This window comes from Biomphalaria glabrata, chromosome 12, assembly GCF_947242115.1.
Source record: "Biomphalaria glabrata chromosome 12, xgBioGlab47.1, whole genome shotgun sequence".
Lineage (NCBI taxonomy): Eukaryota > Metazoa > Mollusca > Gastropoda > Planorbidae > Biomphalaria > Biomphalaria glabrata.
The window spans coordinates 13,020,121-13,037,106 of record NC_074722.1 but is presented as its reverse complement, the minus strand read 5'-3'; the positions used below and the strand labels follow the sequence as shown (position 1 = coordinate 13,037,106).

Sequence of the window (16,986 nt, the reverse complement as noted above, 5' to 3'; positions counted from 1 at the left end):
TCCTAATCGTGACATAAACACATAAAACACATAAAAAGAGTGTAGCCTATGAAACGTCATTACTCATTGTCCACTTTTTAAATTAAATTTGAAGTTTAACTAAAAATTAAATAAATCCCAATACTAACTGCAAGGGTAAATCATTGTAAATCATTTCTAGCTTTGACAAATTATTTAACTTTCACTTTATTTTGTAGTAATTAGAACGAAATGAAATATTTCAATTTAAAGTTAATAACTGATGTAGAGCTTTACTTGCCTATGAAGACTGATAAAATCGTAACTGCTTTCATATTTCTCCAGGCTGAGAAAGCCAACGATTCCAACGTAGCTTGGTAAAGAACCATACAGGCGCGTAAGAACTGCTGTTTCTTCTAGGTTCACATAGAACAGGAGTCCTTTATCCTTCAAGTCGCTCAACTGAAAGCATAAGGCAACGAAACATAATGAGAATGATTAAATATTAACATAACACATTATGCTTGGTATTTCATGCTCAACACACATTTATACCATATACAAGCCGTGCTTCAGTCACATCGATGTAATTGAAGTAAGAAAAACTGTTTAGGAGAAGGCAGCGGTACCAACACACAAATTATGTGTGTCTATCTTTTAAATGCAAAGTATATGCATTGTTCAGTCACTGAAGCGTGAACATTATTCAGCTTTTAAATTGTGACTAATAGAAATAAAAACAATATATGGATAGAGAGTATACATATTACATCAAAATTCAATCTAAGATTTAAATATAAAAAAATACTTTGTAAAAGATTGCATCAAGTATAAAAGACAACGAAAAAATACTTAAAATGAAACATTCATTCATTCATTCAAATAAATCCAACTAGCAAGGCCGAATTTAGAATTGATGAGGCCCTAAGCTTTTTGAGAAATAAAGGCATTTTCTTTCCTTAGCTCATTCTTCAAAAAATGATTGAAACTATCTTTTGGAGGACCCAAGAAAATATCGCCAATTCACCACAATTTACTTTAATTTTTTGACAAACGAACTTCTTACTTTAACAAAAGACTTTATAGACTCCAGGGAAAATCATTTCTGAACGTTAAAACGCAGAAAGACGCTTGGTGAAAAAATCCAGTTGCTGGATGAAAGGGAAAACCTGTTGTAGTTCCAACAGAGAACCTTTTTTGAGTATGTTTTTCTACGAACTTTTCTTGTCAGAATAAACAAGATAACAAAGATAGTTGGTGTGGAGGCTTGGAAATAGAATCCACCACAGCAAAACTCACTTAGAAGGTACAAAACGATTTTTTTTTCCTATTTTCAGCATAAATGTCAGAAACTATGTACTACAAACTATCAACAGCTGCGTATCTATCTCAGCTAAAACCAATTTTCTTGTGTAACGTACAAACAGATTGTTAGAAAGATGTAGATCAAGGTTAATACTTTATTTATAATGTAAGTAGCTTATATAACCAAAAAAAAACACCTTAAATCAGTAATACAAATAGTTTTTACATTTTTTTAAGAGAAAATAAGGATTCACAAAATTACCTGTAATCTATATGCAGTAAATGGGAGCTACATTGATATAGTGTACTCTTTTTTTAACTGTTTATTAAATAGTTATGAGAATAATACATTACTATGAAAATAGCTCCTACATATTTAATGTTAACAAGATTACAAAGAGAGTTTGTGTTATCACAAACTCAGATGCGGCCCCCGTCGGATTTCTATTGGCCTATTGGCAAGTAATATTCAAGACTGGGAGGGGGGGGGAGGACATTTTTGTCAACTATGGCCAGTATGGGGCACTAACTGTAAAAGTTTGAGAAACACTGCTTTAGGTATCATTTTTTTTCCTCGGCATGCATGACTTCATATTAAATATCTTGAGCTTTCATTCGCTTTCTTGTTAAAGACTTCAAAAGTCATGTAAGACAAACATAATAAATGGAATAAAACAAAACCGCAACTCTCGCGCTAGCAATTTTGGATAGTTGCAATAAGCATTAAAACTAACATTTTTCTACAAATTATTGCTAACATCTGCCATACTTTTTGTTTGTTTTTATATATCTGTTGTTTTTTTTATTAATTTTTATTTAAAAAAAAACTCCGGAAACTGAAGTGTATTTCGGTTAGTTTTAATCTAAGTTAAAAACAAAACCATAGAGGTTCTGTTTCATTAATAGCCAACTTTTCAAAAACGATCTTTTATAATTAACTTTTTTTTTTCTACTATGTACTTAAAATACTTGAATTTTACAATATTAAAAAAATATTATAAAAAGCTACATACCCAAAAATTGTTACAAACATCATAATCATCGATGTCATCTGTCAAAGAAAATTGCATACAGTATGATTAAAAATGTATAATAAACTATTCTATATTGTTTAAAAGCTCATTAAATACTTAATATTACACAAAGAGCGGGACGAGGTGTTCAAGTGGTAAAGGGCTTTTGCTTCTGAGCTGAGGGGGTTTCGTGTTTCGGGTTCGAATCTCGGTGAAGACTGAGATTGTGAATTCCGGAATTTTTTAGGACAACCAGTTTCCAATTCCAACCACATCTTTAAATTGGTAATTGACATAAGTTTGGGAAAGTAAAGGTGGTTAGTCGTTGTGCAAGCCACATAACATCATCGTTAACCATCGGCCACTAAGAACAGAAGAACACCACATCATTTGCATCATGATCATTTTTTTTTATATTATGGCTAATTCTAAAAAATGTCTTTGCAGGAAGATCGCCCAACCTAGACGCGCGGAGACTCCTTAGTCCTTGGAAAGTCTTCGGCTACTGAACTACTGAACAGCCGTGATCTATTTCTCCGTTAGGGGCTGTTTCGACCACACATAGAGTAAATATATTGACATTTGAAATTGTATTTTAGGCTCTCGCAGTATTTCTTAGCTTTGATCTAGAGCAGTGTTTCCCAAACTGTGTTCCGCGGGCTTGAGTAGGTGTTCCATGAGCTACTGGAATAATTTATTAGTAGGCCGTCACGTTAATAAATCTTTCAGTGGCGAAGCGACTATGCATTCGCCTTCCGACCATCCGACAAACCAATACTTTTTCTTTTTAAATTATAGTTAAGAAATTACAAAATTAATACGCAACGAAAATCACTAATATAATTCAAATATGCTATAAATTTAATTCTTATATCGAGTCGCCTCACCTGCAATCATTAGCAGAAATTATAAAAAATAGCGAGGATTAATCGTTTTTACTCTACCGCCCCCTCCCCTTTCCAGACGAAAACATGATGTTTTAAAACAGACTAAATATTTCGACAGAGTTTATGTAATTTCACATGAATTTATCATTATTTTTTAAAGAAAGTTTTTGCTTTGGAAAATTTAGAATTCATACGAAAATTTTCAGCATAAAAGTAACGATTGAGAAGAGTTCTGAACCCAAATATTCTTTTCCTAGTCGCCTTTTTCTAACCTTTACTCAATCTGCTATTTTTCTAGTTAAATAAATGTGAGACTATAGCTCATAATTTATGCTTCAATCCTAAAAAAAGCAAAAAAATTTAGAGTAGAATCTAATTGGCCCACTTAGTTTCGCATCCCACCTCCGAATTTTTTTTTGTTAGAGTTTTGAATTATAGTTCTGTAACAAAACAAAGTTACAAACACGTCTTTTGAACAAAATGTATCACTTACAAAATGACCTTTTTTTTTAAAACAATTATTTTTCGAATATTTTTTTTTCGGCGGCGATTCTCATAGCCTTAATCTAACTATGTGAAGTATCTTCCAATCGTTTTACTTGCAATGTAGTAAGGGCCTATAAATTCATATTAGAATATTTTTTTAAGAATACGTTATTGAAAAGGTCCTTTTTTTAATAGGATGAATAATGAGCTTTGTTCCCAACCCCACTGATGAATAATGAGCTGTAAATGTCAGGGAGAATGCGTTTCAGCAGTGAAGAATGCAAAAAAACAACAACAAAAAAAAAACGCTTTTAGCGTCGGGACTTCGCCCCAAACCCCACTGAGGAGGCTTACAGCGCTCCCCCAGACCCCAAGCTATCAAGAGAAAGGGCTCAACATGACTGGGTTTTTTTTCTTCGCAGGAAGTAGAAAGTTTAGAAACACTGCTTTTTTTTCTCACACACACACACTCACACACATATATATATATATATATATATATATATATATATATATATATATATATATATATATATATATATATATATACATATGATGTACGTATGTTTATGCATAGGGTTAGGGTTTACTGGGCGTTAGGGTTAGGAAAAAAATCGCTCCCCCCACTCCAAAGTTCAGGATCCGCTATTGGTGCTTTGTAATGAAAAAATCTAAATTCAGGCTGTCCCCACTAATTCTAGAAAATGTCTACATGCAATCATAAATTATTAAAACCAGTACAATAAGAACATTTTATTAAAAAAAAAAGCACGTTACGTCGGGTTCAATTATAATGCATTATTTTTTATTCCGAACACACTAACACACTTTTAACCTGAATACTTTGCCATATCTTATGCAGACAATGACGATGTCTACCGGAGTATCTAGTGAAGTTTAAATGTTTGTTGTTGTAAGCCTGCCTTTGTTAAGAGCTATTCTTTGGGTCCCATGCGTGTTCCGCAACATTCTTACACTTACAGCTCGTACAAAAATATACGATATTCAACCAACTAATGAGTTTGGTTAGAAGCAACAGGTTAATTTCCTCTGTTTGAAAATAAAACATTCTTTCACAATCGCTGTAGATTAAAAATTAAAATGCTTAAAAATGATAATTTACCTAATCGTCCAATCCTATGAGTATTAAATCGATCCCCTTCTTCTTGGGCGTACGCCATTTTAGGTAAGCCCTAGTAACAGACCTGGAAAAGATAAAAGTGGTTTATTAATAGAGCAGCAAAGGTGTTCGAAAGTATATTAGGGAAGTAAAACCAAGGCAATAAAAATACAATTGTAGTGCCTTGTTTAAGCTTTACTCAAGAAATATGTTAAACACAAAAGGTATTCTTTGTTTCATAAATGATTTTTTATAATTGAAGAATATTATTTATTTTAACTAAATTCTCATTCCATATGCTATACCCCATTCATGTAAGAGCCTTTCTTCTTTCTAAGTGCAATTAGAGCATAGAACAGATTGCTTGATGCTCCTTAAAATCGCATGACTAGTGGAGATTGAAATCTTTATAAAAGGACTAATTAAAAATTCATTCAATTTTTAACAAAACTGTCGCGCTGATCTGATGGTTTTGGGATCCAGACCTGATGGAAACACACAACTTATAATTTTGATTGTAAGTCTATAGGCCTATTAAAGTACCTTAGTCTGCTAAGTTCTAAATCTGAGCTCATCCTTAGTAATTATTTGGTTGTTGATCTATGTGTTAAAGTTTCTCATTGGGGATTTTACCTCTTAATCTGCGATTTGCTTACAATTTGACTTTTAAGATTACATTGACGTTCTTAAAACAATAAAACTAGTAAGAAAGAAAAAGAAGAGAAATCAATACAAAGGGAGTAAATAAGAAAAGAAAAATCAGGAGATATTTTGAAATATAATGACAAAAAAATGTCAAGGGAGGCATAAATGAACAACCACTATTACCAAATTAATACAAGCTAAGAAATTTGATTCTACAGAGCTAAAAACCGCACCAAAATTATTGTAACAAAATTTTATCAATGCTTTTCCTTTTAGCATAGATACATGTCACAGCTGGGACTGCGAAACCAAGTGAAATAGTGGATTAATCTTCGGCTGCGAAGATAATCCTTATTATTTTTAGATGGCCACTAGCTCTCAATAACTGGTGTCCCGGAAGAGGTTGCCAAAGGAATGTAACAATGACCATGTTAAGGAAACTGTATGAGATCAGCAGCCGACAGCGGAAACAAGAGACAGAGATATGAAGATCACCAGAAGCAAGGAAATTTAAACAGCCCCTCTCCGTCAAGCCCTAATTGGTCAGGGGACCAGATATTAGTAAGCCCTTGAACATGATGCAGAAATAGATAGACGAGCTACTGGTTACCCTGAAGGGCCAGATAGACTCGATGAGGCCTGAGAAGTTGAACAACGTACCCATAACCCAATCTAGGCTGTGGATGTGTAGGCAGTTACACGAAAGCGTTGGTAGTGGTAGTTATTGTCAAGGCCGGTCTTAGGCCACTGCAACCTATGCGGTCGCAGTGGGCCCCGCGCTTTCATAGGCCTCGCGCTAATTCTAGGTGTAATTATTACGAAAAAATTCCTGGAAATCTCCTGTATTTATTAAAATCTCCTGAAAACTCATAAAAATCTCCCGAAAAATAGTCAAAATTGTCATTTATGGGTGTCATTCATTGCGTAAAACAAATAAGAGAAAAAAGGCTTTGTCAGCGTTCATGTAATAAAATGTAATAATCGGGGGAATTTTCACCTTAATCGGAAGTTACAATTCTTTATTTACTTTTATAGTCACTGGCATATAAATATGCCATAAGTTGCAAGGTTCGTAAAGAAAAGTTAATTTGATCGCAATTTAGTTCTTAGTAAAGAATAAATAAATTCAAAGTCGAATTTATTTTCTTATACAAAATCTTAATTTTCACTTATTACCCTTATTCCCACCCAGAATAGGCCCCGCGCAATCAGTTTGGCATAGGGCCCCGCAATTGTTAGGACAGGCCCTGGTTATTGTGTTTCTCATTGAACTTACTCCCTGGTTTTCATTTAAGCTTATATGACCCGCCAATTCTCAACAACATGGTGTATTAAATACGTCGCTCATCTAAACTTCTTTATTTATTTCACTGGACACCCAAAAACAAACAAAAAAAAGCTATTTATAAATTTCCACTACGAGTAAGATCAAATGAACAAGCGAAACAGACAGTGTGGGAACAGTACCAGGAAAAAGAAAGACAGAGAAAGCGATGGGTAGACAACATAAAAGAATTGGCGGCCTGTCATTAAAAGAGGTTCTATTCAAAGCAAAAGAGGTATGGAGAAAGACGGTTGACGAATCATGTGTGGTGCCCAACTATCCAACAGACTAAGGGGAAGGAAGGAAGTTAGTGCTGTGCTACAGTTGATTCAGATTATCAAGAATCTGTTGCAGCCTAATTAATTTATTTATAAGACACAAGTGTTTGAATTTAGCCTGCAGATTTTGTTGTTTTATAGATCATCTCAACCAAAGTCAACATTTTTTTTTTAATTTTTTCGTATAATTGTTAAATCAAGAAAAAATTATCTTAGAATGGTGATGCAAAGTAAAAAGTTGTTCTATTGATTAATTTTGTCAATAAAATGCCAAGGGGAGGGGTAAGGATATTCTACGCTCTGGTGGCGAGCATGAGATGGAGAAGAATACTGAGCTGTTTAGTTGTAATGGACTCCTATTATTCTATTCCATAGTCCAGATCAACTCATTTATTGCTACATCCCGTCACTCTTTTACTATTGCCAATTGGTCTTGGCCTACTGGGCTCAAACCATTTAGTGTCTGTAAATCCCATTGTATAGTGCTCATGAGTTGCCAAATTATGGTCGTCTTGGCAATAAAAGATGACAACAGAAAATCCTTGACACAAATACATTTACAGATCTAGCTCTAGTCTATCATGTAGCTTACTGGCGAGGGCTGCAGTGTACTCACGCACACATACACAAATTCACACCTTTTATAGTGTTTGTGCTTTTTTGTTTAAATTGTCCAATAAAAATAAGTATTAACTTTCGTGCTTTCGCCTCGTTGTTAGGGTAATCCTGTAGATCAGCGTCCCGGGTCATTTTCATGACATTCTTTTGTTGTCAACACATTTGCATGATTTTTTGCCCGAAGGTTTGGGGGTGGATGGAATCATTTCAAAAGCTGCCAACTACAAATTAAAATGTCTTTTACAAATGTAGCTATATATTATTTTAAAAGAAAACGATTTTCAATACAGTTAAAACAAAACATTCTATAAAGTATTTGGCAACGTGTGCCAGTGAAATGTGTTAACCGTGCAAAAAACAACAACAGTATTGTAGTTCTAAACATAGCCTATATTTTTTATGGCTAAATTTTTCACTTGCAGAGTAAGTGTTTTAGATCTAGCTAGGTATATATTTTTAGGGCTAAATTTTTCATATGTTGAGTAACTGTTTTAGATTTATATCTAGTTCCATGTTTCTTAAATACCAAAATAATTACAAATATAATGAATAATTATTTTTTACGCTTTTATTAGATTTAATTGAATCAAGAAAAAATTGAAGACTAAACACATTGTTAACCAATAATAATACTTATTTTACCATAGTCTCAATAATAATCTATAAAATAGATTTAAAAATATCTTCATATCTTATCTTATAGATTGCAGACGTTACGTTAAAAAAATACGTCCTAAACATTTCCTGTGTCACTCTAGTCATGTATGTTTATGTTTCATCAATTAATTCTCTGTATTTTGTGTGGATGTATCGCTGTCACTTGAGTCTATGAAGTTGCCTTGATGTTTTACTACAGAATGTAAACTCCATTATTTAGATTTGCTACACGAGCATAAGCAGCCAATAAATCATAGACTATGTGCTTTCCAGGCAAAATGTCTTGTGTTATAGCCTGTGTTAAAGCCTAGTGGAATTCTCTCCACTGACCTCTATGGTATTTCCAATGAAAGTATTTCAACACACAACACCTTCAAACACATAGCGGCCTTCTCTCCATTGACCTCTATGGTATTTCCAATGAAAGTCTTTCAACACACAACACCTCCAAACACATAGTGGCCTTCTCTCCATTGACCTCTATGGTATTTCAATGAAATTCTTTCAACACACAACACCTCCAAACACATAGCGGCCTTCTCTCCATTGACCTCTATGGTATTTCCAATGAAATTATTTCAACACACAACACCTCCAAACACATAGTGGCCTTCTCTCCACTGACCTCTATGGTATTTCCAATGAAAGTATTTCGTTTCATCTATCTCAATAACAATTGGATGTCTTTTTTCATCTCTGCCGCCAATGTCTGAAAGTCCGTATCCTCTATAGAGTGTTCACATTTGTCTCTGCAAAAAATGCACCAGTCTATGGCAGGATGGCTGCCTGGTCGAGCATTTTGCACGTTGGACTGTCCTTCAGATTTATCGATGGTCCCGGGTTTAAACCCTGCCCGAGGAAGAAGAGAAAACGAGAAAAACTAATCTCTCTACAGAAGGCAAAATCTCCGAACGAATGTAACGAGCGACTTGTTTGGTATTTTCAAAGTGCCGGTATCCTGGCACCAGAGCAGGCCAGCATTAGGGCAGGCTTGAGCCCGATAGACCAAGTCACTTTATTCGCACAGGTGACCAGACAAATAGCGTGAACAAAATAGCGCAGATAAAGTATTTTTAATTTTATCAAAAAGTTCCCGTCATTTTGCTGTAAGCATTTCAGATATACTATTGTTCAAACTTTGATGGTGGTGCGGATATGGGTATTTGTGTGTGTGTAGTCAGCCGAAACAATCGAACCATGCCATCGCTAGACGGGTGTATTAACCAGAATGGTCGAGTGACTTTGCGTCAGTTTCTGGAACGCCAGCAGGGAGGGTACACTACACGGCTTGGCTTGGTTCAGTTCTGTGCGGTTCTGTACAGCGCTTTACGACAATTTGTTGTAGAATATAGCCAAGACACCTTACGAGTAAAAGGCGACATCTTGATCTGAGATCAAGACCGACACAGCGAGCCCAGTGTGACGTCAGTCCCGGACGAAGCGGAGAGGCCAGTGTAGTTTGATACAATGGCACAACAGTTGATACGGTGGTACGGTTATATTCTGTGAAATATTTGTACAGTCAGTGTTACGCGCTGCCAGTTGTACAGTATTGGCTGTGATTTATCGGGCATTAAAAGGTTACGTTATTTTGGAGCAACGAAAGTAAATCCGCTGCCGAGGACAGACGCAGACGGTGAAAAGAAAATCTAAATCGACCACCTGCGGACAATACTTCTGCTTGCCTTGGATGTGGCAAAATATGTAGGTTACAGCTGGGGCTGCACAGCCACGGGAAATACTGCATTCCTCACTAATCTTCGGACTTGAAGACAAGCCTTATTATTATTATTGGTATTTTGGAGTCCTGAGTTGTCAAGTTGTTTGAGTTGGTAGTGTTGTGTTTGTTTGCATACAGCCTTGAAAGTGAACTTCTTTACAGTATAATATAAAATGCAAACTTAAAAGAAAAAAGAAAAATTTCATGTCATGTCACATTTATTTATATTCTAAAAATGCACTTCAAAAACACGAACGCATACTTCCCTATTTGTCAGATTTAGAAAAAAGTTCTTCCACAAAGTCAAAATGTATGCAATGTCACGTAGAAACTCCATACATTGGCACCAGAGCGGCAAAAGGTACTTTGCTTTGCTTGCAGCTTTACTTCGTTCATTTATCATCACGATATGCACCTGCAACAAAAGCTGAGAGAACAAGCAAGCCTATCTGCATCTGACCAAACATGCATGTGGCCGGGTTTTAAAGCGAGGACAGTCATCTTTGAGTGCATAAGATAAGAGAAATGTGCTCATCTTCGATCACGAAGGAGGAGCTTTATATATGTAGTTGCAAGATTTCATTTTATACTTTACGCCAGAGACTTTGTCCATGATGAAATACAAAACTAGCAGGTCTTGTCGCCGGGACTACTGTGCTTACTGCATTTTGACTTCTTAAAATCTAACATCACACTCTGTGCAGCAAGTGTTGGTCTTAACTCCATCAGTTTCTTGAAGAGTCGAACATACTATGCTTCCTGTTCAGATAGCAGTAGTGCATATAACAGAGATACTGCTCAGGGATCAATGAGTGCATGTAGGTTTATTAGCGACACCTTTAAGACAATTAACGTTGCAATAATATTCAGTAACATGTCTCATTTATATTGAAGGAGATAGAGAGGGTGGTGCTAATTGCGTAGGAAAGATATAAAAAGGGGCGACTCGCGATTGTCCACATCCATTTTAGTTAGGCAGTTGGTTGAAAAGAACCGCATTAAAATGTGGTCTTTCTTACACATAGCGGCCAATTTGTTTAAAACATGCTGGACTCTCCTCTGACCGGTTAACTATTTAACAATTTATTGAATACCCACCGTGGAGGAGATTGCCCACACCACAAATAAACCTGAACCTTGTAGGTCAGGACGAAGCCACTAAGAGGCATATATCACCCGCCATACTGCGAAAGATAGCATCGAACATATTCAAATCTTAGCCATCAGATCATTCAGATGTCATCTACAGTACACATGCACTTGCTTTTTGTAAACAAAATGCGCCCAAAAAATATCCTTAAAATGCTACAAGTGGGCAGCACTACTGTAAATCACTAAAAAAAAATGGCAGCGCACAGATCATAATCATGATAATGAAGTCACAGATCATAATGAAGTCGCTAAAGCACTTTATTGATGTATAGTTTAAATGTAAAGGTTATTTTTTTTTTACAACCAAATTTATTAAAAAACAATATTTACATCTATTATATACATTAAATTGTATTCTGGCAAATTATCGGTACCTAGTGAGCGCGGGACGCAGATCTACAGGATTACCACAAAATTTAGAATTTGATATCATTAGCTAAATACAAACTTTGTACAAAAATAATTAGTTAGTATAGATCTGAAAGCCTCGTTCTAAAATAGACTCAAATGTATACCCCCAAAAAAAATTATAATGGTTCAATGTTGATGTAGATCTAGAATAGATAGACCTATAGATCTAGACTAAATCATCTATATTTAGAACTTGTTCTAGCTTCTAGAATCTAACCTTTGAAGAAGTCATAGTTAACCAGATGGAGATTATAAGATCTAAATCTAGGTCTATATACATCTAGATTTCTCTCTGTCTCTCTATCAGGTCTATCGAATCTAGGTTCTTCATCTACTCGTGATCTAGATCATGAATCATCATATTGTTGTTGTTGTTTTTTAATAGTATTTTAACGATGCCAGATAACAATTACATAAAAAAATAAATAGATGTACCTGGATGTAGATTTCAAATAAACAATAACAACGAAGATTAGAAGAAATAAAACACTTTTTATTATCACTATAACGTTTTAAAAAATGAAAAAATAAACAAAATGGCGTATGCTCTGAAATCAATCCCGCTCTGATTGTGTCTTGGCGTGTAGCTGCACTTCGCTGCTGTCTGCGCATGTCAGCTTGAAGGTGTGTTCTGTCACTAACACAATAATTAAATCAATAGGTTGGCTAACTGTGTCAGATACACAATAGAACAGAAGTATTTAACCGGTAGGGCGCAAATTGGTATGGGCGATGTAAATTTTACGAGGCCTTCTACTGGCATAAAGATTTGGATATTATAAAATAACTAGACATATATATTCCGCGGCCTGCGTATCACTGTCGATGAGTCACTGAGAATGGTTTGTAAACAATTAAACGAAATAATAATGTTATAAAAAAAGCGAATGCGTAAATGTAAAAATAGTATTAATGAATGGTGCTATCAAAATAGCTAATCGACTTAAATTCATTTTGATCATCATGTTTTAAACAAATTGGCCGCTATGTGTAAGAAAGACCACATTTTAATGCGGTTCTTTTTAACCAACTGCCTAACTAAAATGGATGTGGACAATCGCGAGTCGCCCCTTTTATACCTTTCCTACGCAATTTGCTCCAAAACGACCACCGCTCCAAAACGACCACTGCTCCAAAACGACCACTGCTCCTAAACGACAACTGCTCCAAAATGACCACCGCTACAAAACGACCACTGCTCCAAAATGACCACTGCTCCAAAACGACCACTGCTCCAACCAAAACGGATGCACCACAACGTACTGTTTCTAGCCCGAGGGTCTTAGGATTCGAGCCATGTAATGGATTCCCTCCAATGAATCAGACCTGCCGATGGAAGGGAGCTTCCATGAACCTAGAATTTCAAGCGTCTTCGTCTTATCAATAACGGCAATTACAGAGAAAAGACGAAGAAATGTAGAGAAATGTTAACACCTTACTTTAATTCCTAGAAGATTGTCGTCAATTTATTATCAACTCACTCCGTCTGTCTGTCAGTGTCTGTTAAAAAATCTTGACGTTATTTCTCCCAAGTCCCATTCTCGGATCAAGTTGAAACTGTACAATTATTCATTGCTGATAATAACATACGAATAATAATAATAATAAAAAAAACAACATTTAGTTAATCAATTAGTCGTTATCAATTACTGTTGCGTTAGGTGGAAAGGGGAGAGAATTAGATCGTTCGAAAAGAAAAATTCAAACTACTACCGAGAAAATAAAACCTTCATGTTTTATTAGTACTTGAATAGCTCAATGGCTATCATGTTGGCCTTTTATTATGGAGACTCGAGTAAACCTTTACTTTTATTTTTTTTTTTAATGCATCACTTTCGAAGGAAACATAAACAGTCATTTACATTTACAAAACGTCACTTACTGTGATTAACTTTTTTCTATGTGCCACTTTCCATGTTTCTTCTGGTACTGAATTCTTCAATAGAATGCCTTCTCCCCGCCCCCCCCCCTTTTTTTTTCTTACGGTTTAATGTGGATCTCATTGTTTGATTGATTTATTTTTCTTTACCACATTTAAAATTGGCTTATCTGTTCAATGCATCATACATGATTATTGATAAAAAATAATAAATAAATCAGCCTTGCTTAGGTCAGCTAAAAATAGACATGTGAAACCGAAAGTGGGTCAGATATTTTGGTTGGTGGAATCTTTACTTCTAGGAATAGATAGACACAGCCTTTCATTGCATTCTTTACCAAAGTTGACACTAAATATCATACTTTGTGAATTCGATGATCTCAAAATGTATAATAATGATAGAAATAATAACAATAATAACGTTAGTTTTAACACTATTAACGGTAAGGTTTTATAATATATATATTTTCTATGATTTTTATAGCTTTATTAGTTTCTATGCGTTTAAATCTAGATCCAGAGTCTAAGTCTAGACCTAGATCAAGATCACAGATCTAGATCACTAAGACTAGACCTAGATCTAGATCACAGCAAAGATCTTTAAATATCTAGAATCTAGATCAAATCAAGCTATATACGTAAATATATACATATATATATATATATATAGAGAGAGAGAGATCAATGATATAAAAATTAACACATTTATATTTTAAATCTAGATAATCTACTATATATAAGCGAAAATACCGTACCACTTATTCATTGATCACGAAATCTCATAATCTATCGTACGTATCCACATGAAATTTCGTCCACACGTTCCTTGTACCTCCTAGTGCTCACTAAGAACATTTTTTTACAGAATCGCAACCTTTCGACCGCTATTCGCTAAAAACCACAAGATTTTTAACAAACTATTTTGTTATCTATTTTATTTTCGGTATTTCCCCATATGACCGCATACTACTGTGATAAGCCTTCTCTCTTGTATTTATTGATGCTTGTCTGACTTCGACAGATTATTCTGGAGATGTCTGAGTTTCTTTTGCTGGTGTATTCAATGCGACTAACTAACTAACAAGAACATAGACTCACACAAAGTAACAAGTGAGAAAGCTAAGTCCAGACTGTTAGACAATTCAGATGATGGTTTAATACTGAAAAGGCCACAGTCGAGCCTCTGTCAATCAATACGTGCTATCCCTAAGAAATCCTATCACCAAGTGACTTTATGTCTCTAGGTAGCCTCAAACCCAACTAAATCAGGATGTCCTTAGTCTCGTCCAAAGTCCGTCAATTATGGTGCGTCTATAATACAAACTACTAACTAAGTGTCTCGCACTACATAGAAATTTTAGAAAGCATTTATTTAAATATCTTGAATTTTGTATTTTCACAGCATTTTTTTTTCCCCCAAGACTATTTTTTTTTAATATGCCTTACGTCATTTCCACTTCCCTTTAAAATAGACTAAAAAACACTGCATACATTTTTTTTTTTTTACAAATCTTACAAAAAAAAATAGAGCTAATGCACAGTGGCGCAGCTAGTGCAGGGGAGAAGTCAGAGCATTAGTAAATACCCCCGTTCCCCCCACTTGAGGGGGGGGGGCTAAATGAGTGTTTTCACATTAAAATTAAATATTACGAAAAATGCTGGGGCCCCCAAAGAGGTCAAGCCCCCCGGGCACCCAATCGATGAAAAATTCTTAGCTACGCTAAACTTCTTTTTTTGTCCATAAGTCTTTGATGCGTTTGGGTGTACCAAAGTGAAGTGTTAAATTGTAAATTCTGCACAAAGGTTTGTTTTACCTCTAGTCATTGCTGATTGAGAAATAATTTTAGTTAGCTTCGCATAGAGGAAATTTATGTCACTTTTTTGTTCGATCTTTGTAAAAAAAAAAAAAAGCCTCAGTTTGTATTTGGTTCAATTTGAGAGAAGATCTAGAATGTTTTTCTTTTGCCTTAAAAAAATGCAGAATTTTGTTTTTTTTATGCTTTATAGTTCTATGTATCATGGGAATATAGAAAATCAAATATACATGTTTCATAAACCGTTCATCGTAAGCGTCTAGGAGGTCAAATAAAAAACTGTCCACGAAATGTCGTGCGGATATGTACGGTTGTTTAAAGAGATCTCGTGATCAATAAATCAGTGATGGGTAACTTACAAATATATAGTAAATAAGTAGATCTGGTATTTAGAATTTAATAAATGTAATTCATTACTGAAACCCGTATATTATAAGAACTTAGATAGTATGTTCTGTTAGACTTCCATGGTTTTCTATCATGTTCAATTATAGGAATCATGCCAGTACAGCTACAGTTTTAAATGAAGCGTTTTTAAAACAAACCGGTTAGGGAGTAGTATCAGCCTAGGCCGTAAAATAATATAAATGTTGTATATATTTAAATTTTAATTCCTGCTAATATATATTTTGTATAGATCTATAAGTTGTTGTTTTTTTTTTTCTTTCAATCTTTACAATTTATTTTCTTATTGACCTCGTTTGTAGTTTATTTTTTTAATTGTATTATTTTTGTTTAACTTATGCGTTTTTTATTTGTCTTCTTTTAACTTTATTAAATTATTTGTTTTAACCAAGTGACATTGCCGGAGCTTTAAAAGATAATACTTATTAATGAGTTAGGGTGTAGATTATACTACAAAAGCTCCCCCCACCCTCTAGACGTTTGATCCTCGTTTTTTTTTATTAATCATATATGTTTTATATCCTTTGTTTTAGATATTATTAATCTGATACAATCTAATGATATAGATGTTCACCCTCCTGGGAATAACGGTAAGTTAGTTTCTTTATCGCGAAAACAAAATGTGCATGCTCATGTATGTATGTTACCGGCAAAGCGCGAAATTGCCGATATCCTAGGTTTTTAGGCAAAATATCAATCGATCAGTCATGTAATTAGATTTGTAATAGATCTAGCTAGACTAACAATAGATAGTAAATCTGTGTGATTAGAAATATTTTTTTTACCAAATGTTTTTGTTTAGCGCAAATTCATGCTTTTAGCTTTCTTAACACGCTATGATCATATTATTTGTCTGGACAACTTGGAAAGGGTTAGGGAAAGAAAGAACGGGGTAGCTGGGTGATCGCTTTTAAAATGTATTTTAAAAAAAGGGGAACGACCTGAATTCGAACTTGTGGGCTAAAGTCTTCTCAAGCTTCTCAAGCCAACGCGGTAACCACTCTACTAGCGAAGAGTCTATGAGAGATTCATGGAAGATTGTATAGTCGTTTCTTTTTCATGTATGTTTTCGCTAAGCTTTAGACGGCAATATATGAAGGGAACTAATTCAGTTTATACCACCATTAAAGTCAAATACAAATTATTTCCCTTGTTTGTGATACAAAAAAAAAATTATTACCAATAATAACCCCAAACATAAAAAAAATATTAGTTTAATATCCGCACAAGTAAAAAAACAATTAAGAGATCACTTTATTTTAACAAATATTTTGAATATGGGTGCTTTGTGCTTGGTCTTCTCTTGACGCAGAT

The 16,986-nt window shown here is 34.6% G+C and overlaps 2 protein-coding genes across 3 annotated transcripts in view; one reads left to right on the top strand and one right to left on the bottom strand.

The window, feature by feature from the left end:
- LOC129921997 (uncharacterized) overlaps positions 1-14,267 on the bottom strand; it is a 27,302-nt gene extending 13,035 nt beyond the window's left edge. Inside the window, exons 1-4 of one of the 2 annotated variants that reach the window (XM_056005714.1) lie at positions 14,209-14,267; positions 4,773-4,854; positions 2,277-2,314; positions 260-420 (exon numbers count right to left, since the gene is read on the bottom strand). In XM_056005714.1, coding sequence (XP_055861689.1) covers positions 260-420; positions 2,277-2,314; positions 4,773-4,830 — 257 coding nt within the window. In that variant the 5' untranslated portion in view covers positions 4,831-4,854; positions 14,209-14,267. Of the gene's footprint in view, positions 1-259; positions 421-2,276; positions 2,315-4,772; positions 4,855-12,009; positions 12,159-14,208 lie in introns of those variants that run through there. The other variant, XM_056005713.1, reaches the window with a different exon arrangement.
- LOC129921996 (uncharacterized) overlaps positions 13,740-16,986 on the top strand; it is an 18,908-nt gene continuing 15,661 nt past the window's right edge. The window contains exons 1-2 of the mRNA XM_056005712.1: positions 13,740-13,896; positions 16,206-16,262. Of these exons, the coding sequence (XP_055861687.1) occupies positions 13,839-13,896; positions 16,206-16,262 (115 nt within the window). The 5' untranslated portion in view covers positions 13,740-13,838. The remainder of the gene's footprint in view (positions 13,897-16,205; positions 16,263-16,986) is intronic.